At 35.6% G+C, this 17,021-nt stretch overlaps 1 protein-coding gene across 21 annotated transcripts in view; it reads left to right on the forward strand.

Moving 5' to 3' along the window:
- Nucleotides 1-17,021, forward strand: part of LRRC49 (leucine rich repeat containing 49) — a 149,294-nt gene that overhangs the window by 101,979 nt on the left and 30,294 nt on the right. For all 21 annotated transcript variants that reach the window (XM_081506229.1, XM_081506235.1, XM_081506231.1 and 18 more), the window contains 2 exons: nucleotides 2,554-2,637; nucleotides 6,051-6,211. In XM_081506229.1, the coding sequence (XP_081362355.1) occupies nucleotides 2,554-2,637; nucleotides 6,051-6,211 (245 nt within the window). The remainder of the gene's footprint in view (nucleotides 1-2,553; nucleotides 2,638-6,050; nucleotides 6,212-17,021) is intronic.

The raw sequence follows: 17,021 nt of genomic DNA on the forward strand, positions 1-17,021 counted from the left end.
TTCTTTTCTCAGCTATTTGTAAGGCCTCCTCAGATAACCAGTTTACCTTCTTGCATTTCTTTTCTTCCTGTACAATATTACAAACCTCTGTCCATAGTTCTTCAGGCATTCTGTCTACCAAATCTAATCCTTTGAATTTATTTGTCACCTCTACTGTATAATCATAAGGGAATTAATTTAGATCATATCTGAAAAGTCTAGTGGTTTTCCATACTTTCTTCAGTTTAAGCCTGAATTTTGCAATAAGGAGCTCATGATCTAATCCACAGTCAGCTCCAAATCTTGTTTTTGCTGTTTAGAGCTTCGCCATCTTACAGTAACAACTTCCCTAATCTCAGTGGATTAAATCAACAAAAGTTTATTTCATGCTTATACTGTCAGTCTGTCCGTTTTATGTGGTCTGAGAACTTTATTCTGTGTTGTCCTCATTCCACGACCAAGGCCTTCAAAGTACCCATTCTTTGGAGCTTTGCAAATTCTGTAGCAGAAGTGAGAGAGGAAATAGCTATATCATACATTGTCTTTGAAATTTTCTACCCAGAAGTAACACATATTACTTTTGTTCATATGACGTTGGCCAAAGCAGTTCACATGACCACACCTAACTTCAAGAGGACGTGAAGTGCCATCTCACTATATGGCCAGGATGGAGGAAGACATAGGAATATTTGGTGAACAACTCTTGTGACTATCCATTATATTTTAAATCAAATGTTAACTTCTGGTAGAAATGTAAATTAGTATTACACTTATGGAGTACTTTTGCAGACACAACAAAAGCCCTAGAAATATGTCTACATTTAATCTAATGGTTTCAGTTTTAGGAAATTATTGAACAATTGTGGGCTTCCCTGTGGCTCAGATCAGGAGCCAGTGGCTCAGATCTGCCTGCAAATCAGGAGACCTGAATTTGATCCCTGGGTTGGGAAGATCCCCTGGAGAAGGGAATGGCAACCCACTCCAGTATTCTTGCCTGGAGAATTACATGGACAGAAGAGCCTGGCGGGCTACAGTCCATGGGGTCACAAAGAGTCGGACACGACTGAGCAACTTACACAGTCACAGTCATAGCGATGAACATTTAATAATTCATTCTTTGACTATATATTTATGGCATATCTGCTATGTGCTGGGTAGCTGATATGGTCCATACCTTCATGCAGCTATTTGCAGGAAAGAGGAGAGATAGTACCAGAGATAATTTAAATGAAAGAGGTTAAGGGCTATAACTGGCAATTATAGGGTGGTATGAGAGCATTCTACTCTTCAACTCACCTCCCTTAAATTTTTAATTTCAGGTTTTATAAATTGTATTTCTGAAAATGTTCTCCTTAAAATGTACTGAATTACTTTTTATAATTTTTTATCTCTGGAGATATTTTCAAGTTTGTCTTTCATCAGAAATTGTTTTCTCAAATTATGACATCATTTTGAATGCCTACAAATCTTTTGATAATAAAAATTAAGAGTTACATGGTTATAATTTACTTTATTAAAATTTGCCAATCATCAGGGAGAAAAATCATGATCCAGATTATGTATGCAGATTGCAACATTTAAAAATTCCTTTATAGTGAATATCGTAATGTGATGGAAAAATTATGATGTTTGAGTTAGGGTTTTGGGATTACGGCTGATTTTTAAAAGTTTTTCTAAACTGTAATGTTATTATACTGACCAAATCAACTTAAAAACAAAGTAATGATATTAATGGAGAATAATTTATTAATATCCATGGAAATTTTTAAAAAGCTTTCACAACTGTATTGTCATTTAAAAAAAAAGCTCTGCTTTGCAACAATAAATTAAATAGATTATTAGAAGTATGATTTTTATCTTCAGGATAAAAACTTTGTTAAATCTCTCCATGTAGAATTACAGTGCAAAGAAAAATTATACAGGCCTGCTTCCCCCTCCCTTTGTTATAATTTTATCCATTTGTGTTTGGTTGTGCAGGATCTTGGTTGCTATGCATGGACTTTCTCTAGTTGTGTGAGTGCAGGCTCTCTCAGTTGCGGTGCACAGGCGTTTCATTGCAGTGGCCTCTCTTGTGGAGCATGGGCTTTCGGGCATGTAGGCTTCGGCCATTGTGGCACGTAGGTTCAATAGTTGCATTTCCCAGGCTTTAGAGCACAAGCTCAATAGTTGTGGCACATGGGCTTAGTTGCTTCATGACATGCGGAATCTTCCTGGACCAGGGATCGAACCCGTATCCCATGTCTCTTGCATTAGCAGGCGAATTCTTTACCACTGAGCCACCAGGGAAGCCCCCTGTTCCCCCTTTCTTGTTTCTCTTCTCAGTCTTTTTCTTGTATTATTTAGGTTTATCTCACATCAAGAGTTGGGAGTAGACTTAAGCATGCACAGTTTTCTTTTAGAATTAAGTTGAAAGAAGAAAATAAAGAGGAACATACTGACTTTTTCTTTGAGGGCATATTTTCTATTAGCAAGTAGTATGGCTCTCACAAAGAGAATCAGACTTGGAGAACTGAAGATATTTAGCATCAAAAAAGGTTAAATACTTAACAATACTTTTTTACATTTTTCTTTTAGGAAGAAGAAAGGCGTATGGCATCTGTTGTAGCCAAAAAAGAGGAAGAGAAGAAGCGGGAAAGTCATAAGCAATCTTTGCTTAAGGTATTGTCTCTGGTGTCTGCATTCATGTATGTGCGCACGCACACACACACACGCACACACACACTCACACATACTGAAGCTAGGTTGCTAATCAGCTAGAAAAGTGGTTTCCAAACTGCAAATTTTTAATTCCTATTGATAGTGTTTTTAATAAACAGACACCCTTAAAACTTATAAACAAACATGTACTTCTGAAATACAATATAATGTAATATAATGTACATTAGAAATAAATGCAAAAATGAGAAATTATAAAAGGAATAGATAAAAGTGTATATATATAAAACAGAAGTTAACCTTCTTTCCACACCAGTACATCACCTTGTGTATCCTCCTGGCATTTAAATTTCATTTTGGAAACCACTGTAGTAAACTGTCATCTTTAGTGATATATTTTAACGAGCTCTGCTACATGGGTTTATTTTTTAGTGATGGCTTTTTAAATTTAAAAAAATTCTCCGTTAGCTTCTCCAATAGAGAGGTGGTAAAGATTTTGAGGAGTATAGAAATTAAAGTTTTTTTTGAACTTGTTTTAAATGATTCAGCATATCAGATATTACTGTCCTTAAAAGGTTTTCGGGATAACAAAGTTGTATATAGTAAACTTAGGAAACAAGAGAACTTACTGGGGTGATGGAAATGTTACAGGTTAATGTTTATGCATTTGTCAGAACTGATGGAAGAGTACACTTGACTCTGTGTGTTCTACTTTGTGAAAACTACTCCTAAATTAACAAACAAAACAAAGTTGGTCCCAAGTCCTCTCAACTCCAGTCTATTAGGAACTGGGCCACACAGCAGGAGGTGAGTGGCAGGCGAACGATCTAAGCTTCATCTGTATTTATAGCCGCTCATCTCAGTTCAGATGTCAGTGTCTTCCATCACCCCCGGATGGGACTGTTTGGTTGCAGGAAAACAAACTTAGAGCTCCCACTGATTGATTCTGCATTCGAGTGAGATGTATAATTATTTCATTATATATCACAATGTATAATAATTTAGAAATAAAGCACACAATAAATACAATGTGCTTGAACATCCCCAAGCTCCCCCCCCCATCCTGGTCCATGAAAAGATTTTCTTCCATTAAATTCGTCCCTGGTACCCAAAAAGGTTGAGGACTGCCGTTTCTGAGGGACAGGAAGGGTGTATAGACATCCATCTTTAGTCCTGTTGCTTCTTTAACTTTATATTTTCTTTTCAATTTTTAAAATGAATGGAAGTGATAGTGATGACATATACTGGTGTGGTATTGCTTGGTTTATAAAGAATAGACTCAAGTGGCAGAAGCTGAAAGTTAGCATCTTCTAAAATAACTGTCATTTAACACAAATATGACAGAATGTCCTCTAGCTATAGTCACGATTGTACTAATATGCCAGATACATCCATGATCTTTGAACATAAAATATTTGTAGGGGGAACCCTCTTTTGCCTTACAGAATCTTAATCTTTCCTTTGTTCTTTTTTTTTCCTACTCCACAGGCACTTAGAGCCCTTGTTGACCCCTCTAACCAGCCAGTGATCCCCACTGACCCCAGATCGCACTCTTGTTTCAAACTATATCTTCCCTTTTCTTGACCTCAGTGAAAATACACATTTTCTTTGTCAGCCTGGTGTTGATCTGATTTTAACAACCCAATTAAAGAAAGCTTGACTTTGGGATTGGTATAGGAAAGTGTTTGCATTTTCAGAGTATCTTGTTATAAATTTAACATACTGAGTGGTGTAAACTTTTGTGCCTTTTTTCTAAGCACTGCTATATCTACCTCATTAAGAATATTTATTTTTGCCAACTCCAAGTCAGCCAGCAAGCCACATGCATGGCATCAGCATGATAGCCATCTGCCATTAACTCACTGCCCCTGCCTCTTTCAAAATAGCCTTGGCACTGAGTGAAAATAATGGTATTGTGTAAATTAAGAATTGGGTTGTCCCAAGTCATCTGCAAATAACTGAAATAGAATCCTTTAAGATAAGATGCCTTCTTATCATAGATTTGGGGGGGAAATTTATAGTAGAATGTCAAATGCCTACTTGTTTTAGATAAGGACATACATAAAATGTCAAAAAGTCTCAGAAATATACACGTACTAAGTGGAACCCATTTAATTGTATAAACAAATTTCAAATACCAAGCAATAGAAAAAAGAACCCATGTTGACATTTTTAAACACAGAAATATATGTTTAAAAACGTTTAGTTTTAATTAAGCTTTGTCACCAGTTTTCATTCCTATCCAGTGCCATTTCTACATCTAAAATTTTAGACAGGCAAAGAGGTGGATCTAAATATAAGTATTCTACATGTGTGAATGCACTGAGGGAATGGGCAAAGAATCTTCCTGACAGCTTTCACTGGTTCCAAAGGGAGCAGGTGAAGAGGGGTCAGTATCACACAGATGATTTTTCACTAGATGATTGTTCTCTGAGTAGAGATAAAAGGGAAAGTATCTATTTTCAGCACTCTGATTTAATCAACATGCCATTTAGAAGTTGTGTTAGTCGCTCAGTCATGTCCGACTCTTTGCAGCCCCATGGACTGTAACCTACCAGGATCTTCAGTCCATGGGATTCTCCAGGCAAGAATACTGGAATGGGTTACCATTTCCTTCTCCAGGGGGTCCTCCCTACCCAGGGATTGAACCCTGGTCTCCTGCATTGTGGGCAGATTCTTTACCATCTGAGTCATGAGGTTTGATAATGGATAATCTAAGATGCTACTAGTTATCTAGAAATGTTTCAACCTAGTACAATTTCTTTTAATAGTCTATGTATGATTGTTAATTTTCAGACATTGTAATTTATGCTGTGAAGCTTAGAACACTGATCAATCTCTCCTTTCTCCCTTCCCCCCAGATCACTCCACCATATTTGCCATAATTGTTGGTTAGAAAGATTAAAATATTGTCAGTTTTTCTTACTATCTTTAAGCACAAAGACATAATTTAAACTTCACGTAACACTTGAGTCACCTGGAGGAGGAAATGGAAACCCACTCCAATATTCTTTCTTGGACAATCCCACAGACAGAGGAGCCTGGCAGGCTATAATCCATGGGTTGCAAAGTGTGGGACATGACTAAAGCGACTTAGCAAACATGCAAACATAACACTTGAGTATATAAATTTCTGTCAAATTAAACTTGCAAATAGTGAATTCTCTTATGTCCAATGGGAGTAATTGTTATTTGCATATACTTTTTTAAGCATGATATAGCATTTTTGAAATGTTTGAATGCATAGGTTGAATAAAGGCCACTTATACTGTGTTTTAGAATACATATTTGGTAGCTGCTTTAAGTAATTGACTCCTTTTAAAGATGTGATAAGTAGTACAAACAATATGCTCCTTGGATTCTCCTGCTACAAAAATTGCATTCTGTAATTCTTGTCACAATGAACTTTTTCATAGGAGAAGAAAAGGTTAACAATTAACAATGTAGCTCGAAAGTGGGACTTGCAACAACAACGAATAACCAGTACTGCTATAAATCAAGATAGAAGAGATTCTGACTCTCAGGACCACTGTCAGAACGATGGAAGCGCCGTCTCTACATTTCCAGAGGAAGCAGGGTATGCAGTGGTATTCTTTCTGGATATTAGTATCTTTGGAGAAATAATTTGGAGCAGAAATGGGAAAATATTTTACATATAATTATTTCTAAATAGTTTTCTTAAGAAAACCTACTGAAATTAACAATAGGTTTTAAAAGTTAAGGTGGAAATATTGAAAATATAAGCTTGCCCCTAATTTAAAAACCCTTTAGTAGTTTCTTATTTTTCTTAGGAATAAATCTAGATTACTTAATATAGCCTGTAAGGCTATCTACCCACCTTACCTATCTTGTCCCATAGTATCAGCCACTCTGTTCTTGTGCTGCAGCCTCAGTGATTCCCACTTTGGTTACTTCCTACCTTAGAACCCTTCTTCTATAAACAGATCTATTCTCCCCCACCCTGCTTCCTTCACCCTACCCTGGCTAACTGCAATTCAGCCTGGAGATCTTGACTTCAAACCTCACTTCCCCTGAAAAGTCTTTCCTAATGACTTCCCAGGGAGTAGGCTAGATCAGATACCTTTTTTTCTCCTAGTACTCTGCACTTCCCCTTGTTAGCACTTGTCATGACCATAATTAACCATTGGGTAGTTAGAAAAAAGGAGAAGAGAGCAGCAGAGGATGAGATGGTTGGATGGCATCACCAGCTCAACGGACATGAATTTAAGCAAACTCTGGGAGACAGTGAAGGACACAGGGGTCTGTCGTGCTATATATAGTCCATGGGGTCACAGAATCGGACACAACTTAGCGACTGAACAACAACATGAATAGTTGTTTTGTTGTTGTCTTCCCCACTAGAATGTAAAATCCTGATTGTGTTAACCTTTGTTGTTTCCCCAGTAGCTAGCACAAATCCTTACTCTTTAACTAACACTCTTAAGCAATTTGGCGTAAAACATAAATAGTTACTCCAGTTGCAATCTATAGTATCTGTCTTTTCCAGTGGCTCACAGCCTTTTCCTTCTATGACATACAAATCATATAACACATATCCCTTCGTTTATGAACAAATCTGAGGACACTATCTAGGCTTAACATATTTCACTTCTGCTCATAAAGGCATACTAGAATCAAGTCAATGAGAGGAATATAAAGCATATATAACTTCATAGTTTGTTTATAATTTAAAAACGTGTGTGTATATATACATGACTTAAAAAGGAAAGCTAAACTCAAAGATAGAATGCACTTCAGTTTTGTTTCGTTTGATACACAGTTATTTAATGACCTAACCAAAGGCTGAAACACATTTCAAACTAAATACAATACAGCTTTTATTTCAGCTTTTCAACCAGTATTTTTTCAGCTTTCCATATATGTAGAGTGTAATCAACAAGTCATTTAAGAGGAATTAGAATAATATTTTGGAAGTTTACTGTAGTTAAGAGTTTGACATATATTTTAAAGACAAATATACTTTAGCAATTTTAGTTATAAGATTAATTTATATTGACCAGTGTACCTCCTTCACCTCACTTGGGTATCCACATGTAGAGTTTCTCAGATCTTTCAGCTAGAAAAATAAGGAAATAAGAATTAACATTTTAATTAAGTGATAACTTATATAATGGATATATCACTTATATTGCCCTGAAACTTTATTTAATGTTATTTAAATGTCAAAATAATTCTACTTGTATATAACTATACCTTGTAAAATTAAAACTTTATGTCATTGGGCTTTAGATTTATGAAATATTACCCGTTATTTCTATTTCTGATTTATCTTTTCTTTAAAAATATTTTTTCTATCTTCCTTAAGAAGGATTCCTAGTTCCAAGTTTATCCAAATGACCTTATAAATTTTATTCTAAAATTTTAATAAGGTTTTGAAATTCCTTCTTTAATACATCAAATTTATTTTTATATGTGGTGTTAGGTAAGAGCCTAACTTGATTTTATTCCAATTGACTAGTCAGTTTTCTAATAGCATTCCTCAATTAAATTATTCTCTTTTGTAATGGGAATGTCATTTTCATCTTATATTAAGTTCCCATAAATACTGGATATATTTCTGAACTTTCTATTCCATTTCACTAATCTATTTATCTGTTTTAATGCAATACCAGACTATTTTGATTATTGTCATTTTATAGTTTTAATATCTAGTAAGGGAAATATGCTTTCACTATTCTTTTCAAAGTTTAAATTCTCACACACTTGTTCTTACATATGAGCTTTAAAATCATTTAATCTAAATGGAAAGTTATGAATCTTTTTCAAATGGCATTTAAGTTGTTTATTTCAGTAGGATTAACATTTGTAAAATAATAAATCATCACTTAAAAAATTATGGTATATCTCTACATTTTTCAAGTATACTAGGGAGCTAACTGGGGAAGTGTTGAGATGTTGAAAGAAAATTCTGAGGAACTAAAGGAAGTTATAGACCATGAAATTGTAGCAGCTAGTCTGAATTGTTGAGCGAGTATTCCAGGAGTACAGAGTGACAAGATGTATCAGTTGTTATTGTTGTTGTTCAGTCGCTAAGTCGTGTCTTTGCAACCCCATGGATTGCAGCAAGCCAGGCTTCCCTGTGCTTCACTGTCTCCTGGAGTTTGCTCAAACTCATGTCCATTGAATCAGTTATGTCATCCAGCCATCTCATCCTCTGTCACCCCCTTCTTCTCCTGCCCTCAATCTTTCCCAGCATCAGGGTCTTTTCCAATGAGTTGGATCTTCGCATCATGTGGCCAGAGTATTGGAGCTTCAGCTTCAGCTTCAGCATCAGTCCTTACAGTGAATATTCAGGTTTGATTTCCTTTAGGATTGACTGGTTTGATCTCCTTACTGTCCAAGGGACTCTCAAGAGTCTCCTCCAGCACCACATTCGAAATCATCAATTCTTCAGCTCTCAGCTTTTTTATGGTCCAGCTCTCACATCCATACATGACTAGTGGAAAAATCATAGCTTTGACTTTATGGACCTTAGTCAGCAAAGTAATGTCTCTGCTTTTTAATACACTGAAGGTTTGTTATAGATATATTGGTAGAAAAGCTAAACAACTTGGAAAAGGATAAGAAAATAAAGGATCAAAGATAAGGAATTTAAAAATTCAAGTATAATGTCAAAAGAAAGAAATGATAGATCATATGGTCTAGGCAATTTTTAAATAATTAAAAAGTAGAAGGTTGCCAATGAGTTGGGAGAAAATGTAGTATTTCTGGGACTAGAAGTCTTAATGAAATTAAATATGAGAATTACATAAAGTAATAGCGTTAGTAGAGAGCTGAATTAGTGGGAATTTATGGTCAAATTAAGTTTTCGAAGTTGAAGATTTTAGAGATGGAATATATGTTAGTAATAACATAAAAAACATGTTGGAGGCCACTGTGGCCCTGGGAATGAGTTGTTGGAGAAGAGTAGAAATCAATAAGGAGAGGAGAAGAGGTGAGAAGATGAGTTGGAGTTATTATTTTGTGGACATTGAAGTTATTGATGATAGAACTAGGTGTGGAACCAAGGGCCAGAGTATTCAATGGTGACCAGTGTTATCTCCTTCCAGTCTCAGCCTTGCATCCTATGCCCTTATCACAGAGATGTTCACTGTTCACATTTTACTAGTGTTGGCAGCAGCAGTGATTGCAGGAGTATCATAGTTAATTAATTAATTCTTTTACCTGGCAAAACTATCTCTGATTGCTGGACTCTGACTATTAGGCAGACTGATAGGTGGACTCCAGACTATTAATGTGACTTTCCCTGACACTCTAAACTTTTAAAACAACTTTTTCCAAAAATTTTTTGACCCTCTAAAAAAAATTGGTTCCAAGAAAAAGAAGTATCTGCTAGTGAAAATTACTATGACTTAAAATTGCTCCCAAGAGTTTCAGAACTTTTATTAGGGGTTCCACAAAGCCAGAGGCTTTTTAAGGAAAGAGCACAAATGAAGAATTTGGAAGAGATGGGAAAATTGATGTGTGGGTTCAATGCAGAGGATGTGGAGAGCAGTAATGAATTATTAGGAAAGAGATCCACAGTTTCTGGCAAAAATTTCTGGAGTTGTAAGTTCAAAGTGCCATGGAGACACGGTTACATTATCATGGTCCAACCCTTTTTGATGATCTAAAAACTTTTAATTCAAGGAGACACAGATGACATTTATATATGAAGTCAGAAAAGTAAAACTTTAGAGATAGACAAGAAATTATTAGTAGATACTATAATGCAAAATCACAACTTCTAGTAGCTGTAGACCTTTTTTTTTTTTCAGTTTGGTTTGTGGTTATGTGATTCTTGTAAAATCTGTTACATTGGAAAGGTAGGAATATTTCTTAAAAAGCTTATTTTACCTTGTATATGCCTACATGAGGGGCTCTTAAACAGAGAATCCAGATTGACTTTTTGAACTTCAAGTTCTTATTTTGCTTGAACATGCCTCACCAGTTGACATAGTTGATACTCATTATTGATAGGATCTTTGCCTTGATATTCTTGAGAGCACATTCACTTGATTTTCCTTTTACCTATGTGGCTACTCTTTTTTATTTAATTTTAATTTTTAATTATTTGTTTATTTTTAGATTTTTAATTGGAGTATAGTTGATTTACAATGTTGTGTTAGTTTCAGGTGTACATCAAAGTGAATCAGTTATACATATACATATATCCACTCTTTTTTTAGATTTTTTTCCCATATAGGCCATTACAGAATATTGAGTAGAGTGTGCTATATGGTAGGTCCTTATTAGGTACCTATTTTATATATATATATGGTGGTGCATGTATATATCCTTCATTCCCTCCCTCTCTCCTTCCCTCCTGGTAATTATAAGTTTGTTTTCTACATCTGTGACTCTATTTCTGTTTTGTAAATAAGTTAATTTGTCCCATTTTTAAAAGATTCTACATATAAGCAATATCAAATATTTGTCTTTGTCTGAGTTCACTTAATATGACAATCTCTAGGACCATCCATGTTGCTGCAACTGGCTTTATTTTGTTGTTTTTTATGGCTGACTACTCTTTAAGTGAGTTTCCCTGATGGCTCAGCTGGTAAAGAATCCGCCTGCAATGCTGGAGACCTGGGTTCGATCCCTGGGTTGGGAAGATCCCCTGGAGAAAGGAACAGCTACCCACTCCAGTATTCTTGCCTGGAGAATTCGATGGACTGTATAGTCCATGGGGTCACAAAAAATCAGCTTTTACTTTCACTCTTTTAAGTATATCTTGCTGACTCCATTTCTACCAAATCTTTGAATGTATATCAGATTGATCCCTGGGTCAAGAAGATCCCCTGGAGAAGGGAATGGCTCCCCACTCCAGTTTTCTTGCCTGGAGAATGTCATGGACGGAGGAGCCCAGCAGGCTACAGTTCATGGGGTTGCAAAAGAGTCAGACACAACTGAGTGACTAACACTTTCACTAAGGAATATAACTGATATCTTAATATTTAACAGTTTAGTTTGCATTAATACCAATTTAGTTGTAGTAATTTGTAAACACTTCACTCTCATATAGCTCCAAATTTTGTCTTTATACATTGTGTTGGCATTAACATAGATTTATAGGTACTATTTTATGCATTTGTCTATTAAATCATGCAAGAATAAAGAGGAGTTACCAACTAAAAATACAGTGACACTGGATTCTATATTTATCTGTATAATTATCTGTTCTAGTATTCTTTGTTTCTTTGTGTGACTTTGAGTTATGGTTCAGGTTCCTCTCATTTCAGTCTAAAGGACTACGTTAGCATTTTTTTATAGAGCAGATGTACTAGCAATGAACTCTTACAATTTTTGTTTATCTAGAAATGTCTTAATTTCTCCCTCAGATTTGAAGTACAATTTTTTGGATGCAGAATTCTTGGTTAACAGTTTTTTTTTGTTTTTTTTTTCCTTTCAATATGTCATCCCACTACCTCCGTCTTCCATGGTTTCTGATGAGAAGTTGGCTATTAATCTTATTGAAGATTCTTTTTGTTAATACAGGACTAGTCATTTCTTTTGTTGCTTTTAAGAATCTCTGTTTATCTTTGTCGTTCCACAATGGAGTTGATGTTTAGAGTCTTCTCAGGTCTTTTCTGAACATAAATGTGGACATAAGTGTCACCCTGTAGATTCCCTGGAATACACAGGAGCTTCCCAAAGTCCTTCTTCCCCTAAATATCTTCTGCCCCAGCCTGTTTCTCAGTCTTTTTGGTCTATCTATTGTTTTCCCTGTGTGGCAGCAGCTAAATATGTTTTTGCCTTTAAATACTTTTGAAAACTGCCACCCAGGAAGCCACCTCAGCTATGGGGGAGCTCAGAGGCAGGGAAACAAAGGCAAGTCCTTGAGCTGATCCTTTGGCGAGCTACTAGACATGTCAAAACATATAACCACAATTTTTTAATAGTAAGATATGCATTGCTTCCTCTGGTACCAGCAACCCACACAAGGAATGTGAGCTGTCATGTTCAGGGCTGCCACTGAGCTGGGAAGTAGGGGATGGTAACAGGGTAAGCTAAAGTGCCACAGAATTGTCTTAGTAAAAATCAGCATTATTTTTCTTCATTTAACGTTCCCCTGATTGTTGTAATATTTCTTAGATTCCAGAATTCTGAAAAAGTTAATTCTGACAGTTTTTGCTATCATATTTGTTGCCTTTGTGGAGAGATGGAATTTCAGACTTCCCTATCCTGCCTTTTTCTCTCCTTTGGTACTCGAATTTTGTTGTATTCTATTAACTATATTTTTATATTTCAAGATATGTATCATTTATATTTGTTCTGTAACCATTACATTTGTCAACTGGTAGCTTCTAAAGATCAGCTCAACTGGTAAAGAATCCTCCTACAATGCAGGAGACCCCAGTTTGATTTTCCTGGGTGGGGAAGATCCCCTGGAGAAGAGATAGGCCACCCACTCCTGTATTCTTGGGCTTCCCTGGTGGCTCAGATGGTAAAGAATCCACCCTCAATGAGGGAGACCTGGGTTCGATCCCTGGGTTGGGAAGATCCCCTGGAGAAGGGAATGGCTACCCACTCCAGTATTCTTGCCCTTAGAGTTCCATGGACAGAGGAGCCTGGTGGGCCACAGTCCGTGGGATTGCAAAGAGTTGGACACAACTGAGCGACCTGCACTTGCACTTTCAAAGACTGAAAACTGATTAACTGTTTAAATTTCTGTGATTATGTAATTATCGTGTAACTATTTTTTACTTGAGAGTCAACTTGTATGCTTATATCTTATTTTCTGCTTCCTACACCATTCAAGAAAACTAGTCCTAGTATCAGATTCGAAGGTTACGCTTCAAAGTTTGTTCAAAACCATGCCGCAGTTTAGTTTGCTTCATATTTGTGCCATGCCTTTCTTACATAGTTTGTTTTTATCTGGGGTTTCTGATGGCTTGTTTTTGTTCGTTTAACAAAGAGATTTGTACTTCCTTTGCCACATTTCAGTTTCTTTGAACTTCTTATTTATCTATTAAATAGATTCTACTCTTTTTGAAGCCTGCTATCTCCCTGACCTAATTTAATCTCACTGTTTCCTTTTGGACCATTGTTTACAGTTTATTATTTTACATCATATTACTAGTAGTATTTACTTCTTACTTGGATTATGTGTCTTTTTCATATCCTCAAGTACTTCTGTCCTTTCAACTTCTAGTTGGTAGAATTCCTCTGATTTTAGTCCTGAGCTTTCTTTTCTCTCTCTGCTTTCCCCCTAAGCAATATCATATATTTGTTTGACTTTAAATACCATTTGTATTTTGAAGATACCAATATGTATGTCTTTTCTTCTATGATTTACCCATTTGGATTGTGTTTAAGGGTAAAATTTTTTTTTTACTACACTGAGGTTATAAAAATATTCTCCCATTTTGTCTTCCTAAAGGTTAAAATTGGGCCTATCATATTTTAGTCTTAATTACATCTGAAATTGATTTGTAAGTTTGAGGTTGGGTTGAATTTCTTTGTTTTTCCCTGTAGGAATAACAAGTTTCCCCAGTGTTATTTGTTAAGTATTCTTTCCTTTTCCAAATCAACTGCAATGTCCCTCTGCCTGTTTTATTGGCAGTGGAAGAAGGAAGTAGTAGGGTCCTTGCAGATCTTCAATTAATGCCCCTCCCTGTGTTAGTCTCACTTCTTACTCCCATCTTCCATCATATCTCTGTTCATTCCTTTCCAAAGTTTGGGCATCTTGGCTGACATTTTTGTTCTTGTCTCCACCTCGTATTCAAAGCTATGGTTTCCTTTGTCCTTCCTCACTCAAAATTCTTCACCTTCTAGCTTCCAGAAATTTGCTGAAACTTCTTGCTAAAGATTGTCTCCCCATTGTCCTCTTTACTTGTTGTTATTATGAGTTTATAACCTTTTAATTACCTTAATGGGGTCTTGGAGGGAGAGGTTTCAAACACATGCTAATTCTATCAACTATTTTATCTGAAAGCACAAAATGAAACATTTTAAGTATTAGAAGTTTTATTACTACATTCTCTGTAAGTCTTTAAAAATATAATTAAATTTCGTCTTTCAGGAATGATACAAGCCTGGCTCTATCTGAAGGTAGAAAGTCAGAGGGCCACAGAGTCTCTTCGTTAGGGTTCCAATTTGCTTTTTAGTGCTTCATAAGATTTTCCATTTTTAACAATCCCATTTATGGTCTTTAGTATTTCATGATGCCAAAAAAGTGGCTAATTCTTGTGTTATAATGTCTGTGACCTTTGGCTTATGGGTGTGTAACTAAATGCCTGGAAATAAGTATCCTTAAAAAAATTATAGTCACATAAAGGGAAGAAATTCTGTAAAACTTTGGTATATCCCATTAATGATTTCACTGTTCACTGTACTTGGGACAGCTCTATAGTAAAATGACATATTACAGGTTTGTTTCCCCTGCCAGAAATGGGAAAGTACGTGGTGTAATGTTTTCTTTGCTTACATTGGATGCATACAGTGAAACTGGTTTATTTTTGGTCATTTCCTGTCTATGAACAGTGTGGTATTTTAGCCAACACGACTATAATAAAATATAATGCATAAAATGAATTTCCACACCTATGAATGTTGTAATAGAAATTCATAAAATACATTATTATAGGAATCAGCACCACTTATTCATTGGGAAAAGAATCTTCCGAAATATTTTTAGTCTTTCTATTCTAGCTTGTTATAGAATGCATAAAGATTTTTTTTAAAACCTGTAATCCTCTGAAATATTGTCTTTTCTTTCCACTTAAGCATTTAAGAATATATTCTCCATTTAGCCTGGCTTTCTGGGACTTATTATTTTATTGCATTAAGTTGATCATCTAGTCTTAGAGTCCTTTACTAATCAGGAAGGCGTAGAATATTTTTCTGATTCATTCTTATATAAAGGTTGAGTTGGATTAATGAACACTTGGAATTAACTTCTAAAAATCTTTAAGAGAATTCCTATTTGATGGCAGACTGCCTTACTGTTATATAAATAGTACTTGAATTGGGAAAAATACATTGAAATGTATTGCACTTCATGGAAAAACAAATTATAAAGCATGGATCTTCTGTAGAGGAATACCACATTTCTTAAAGCATGAATTTAGCCTTGACAGGGGTAAAACCTAGACCAGGTTGACTCCATCACCTACTCTAAACCTTTTGAATCCTCCCTGTCATTCCTTCCCCACAATCACTAAGTCCTACTTTTATGATCTCTTAAATATCTAGTATATATGTGTTCTTTTATTAATAATTATCATTAAAATCTATTGAAGTAAGCATTAAGTATGGTTTAGAATCAATCCCTTGGTGGGGAAGATCCCCTGGAGAAGGAAATGGCAACCCACTCCAGGATTTTGGCCTGGGAAATCCCATGGACAAAGGAGCCTGGTGGGCTCCAGTCCATGGGGTCACAAGCATCAGACATGACTTGGCAACTAAACCACCACCACCATGGGATTTAGAATATTATTTCTAGTCTTAATAACAACTCTGAAAAAATACGTATTATGGTCAATATTTTACATACAAGGAAACTGAAACTACAAAGAAATTCAGTAACTTGCTCTAAAAGTCATCTATTTATTCTGGCAAATCTAGGGTTTGAACTAAGCTCTATCTTATTTTCTTGCCAGTGCCTTTCCCACTGCATGATGCCTTCCTTTTTGTTATACAATCTAGCTGACACTATTCCACTAGTCTTCCTACCAACCTCCCTCCATTCAGTTTCTCCTTGCTACCTACCACATCCACAAAATTGACCAACTTATCTATCTCAAGTAGGTCCTTGATGGCAGGGAACATATCTTATTCATCTTTTTATTCCCAGCCACAGAACCTAGCTCCATGCATGGCACACTGGAGATGCTTAAAAACTTGCATTGAAAATGGTTCTGTTACATTTTTATTTAAAAATCTTTTTCTGCTCCTCAAACTTATGGGATAAAAATCTGATTTTTTGACTGCATCTTCAGCTTCTACTCCCCTATATATTTTAGTGTTTAATTTCTTAATTTCAGTGTTCCATCCATATTGAAATTGTTTTTACCTGAATATGTTACAATTAGGCTTTTGTGCCTTTCTTCATTCTGTTTTCCTTACATAAAGTATGCTTCTTCCTTCTACTTCTGATAAAATTATACTGTTTATCTTTCAAAGACCAGTTCAAATATCAATACTACCTCCTTCTGAAACATGACTTCTCTCCACTAGCAGAATTAGTCATTCTTCCTCTGCATTTCCATAACATATTGCTTAAACATTCATTGTGTGATAATAAGCATACTATATTAGGATTAATGTATATATTTATCTTGTTTTCCACCCTTATACAGAATGGGAGCTCATTAAGGAGAAGTAACTATTATCTTTATATCCCCAATGCCTACCACAATACCTGACACAAAACCTCTCCAGAT

Source organism: Giraffa tippelskirchi, chromosome 7 (assembly GCF_054371585.1).
Source record: "Giraffa tippelskirchi isolate mGirTip1 chromosome 7, T2T-mGirTip1v1.2.pri, whole genome shotgun sequence".
Classification (NCBI taxonomy): domain Eukaryota; kingdom Metazoa; phylum Chordata; class Mammalia; order Artiodactyla; family Giraffidae; genus Giraffa; species Giraffa tippelskirchi.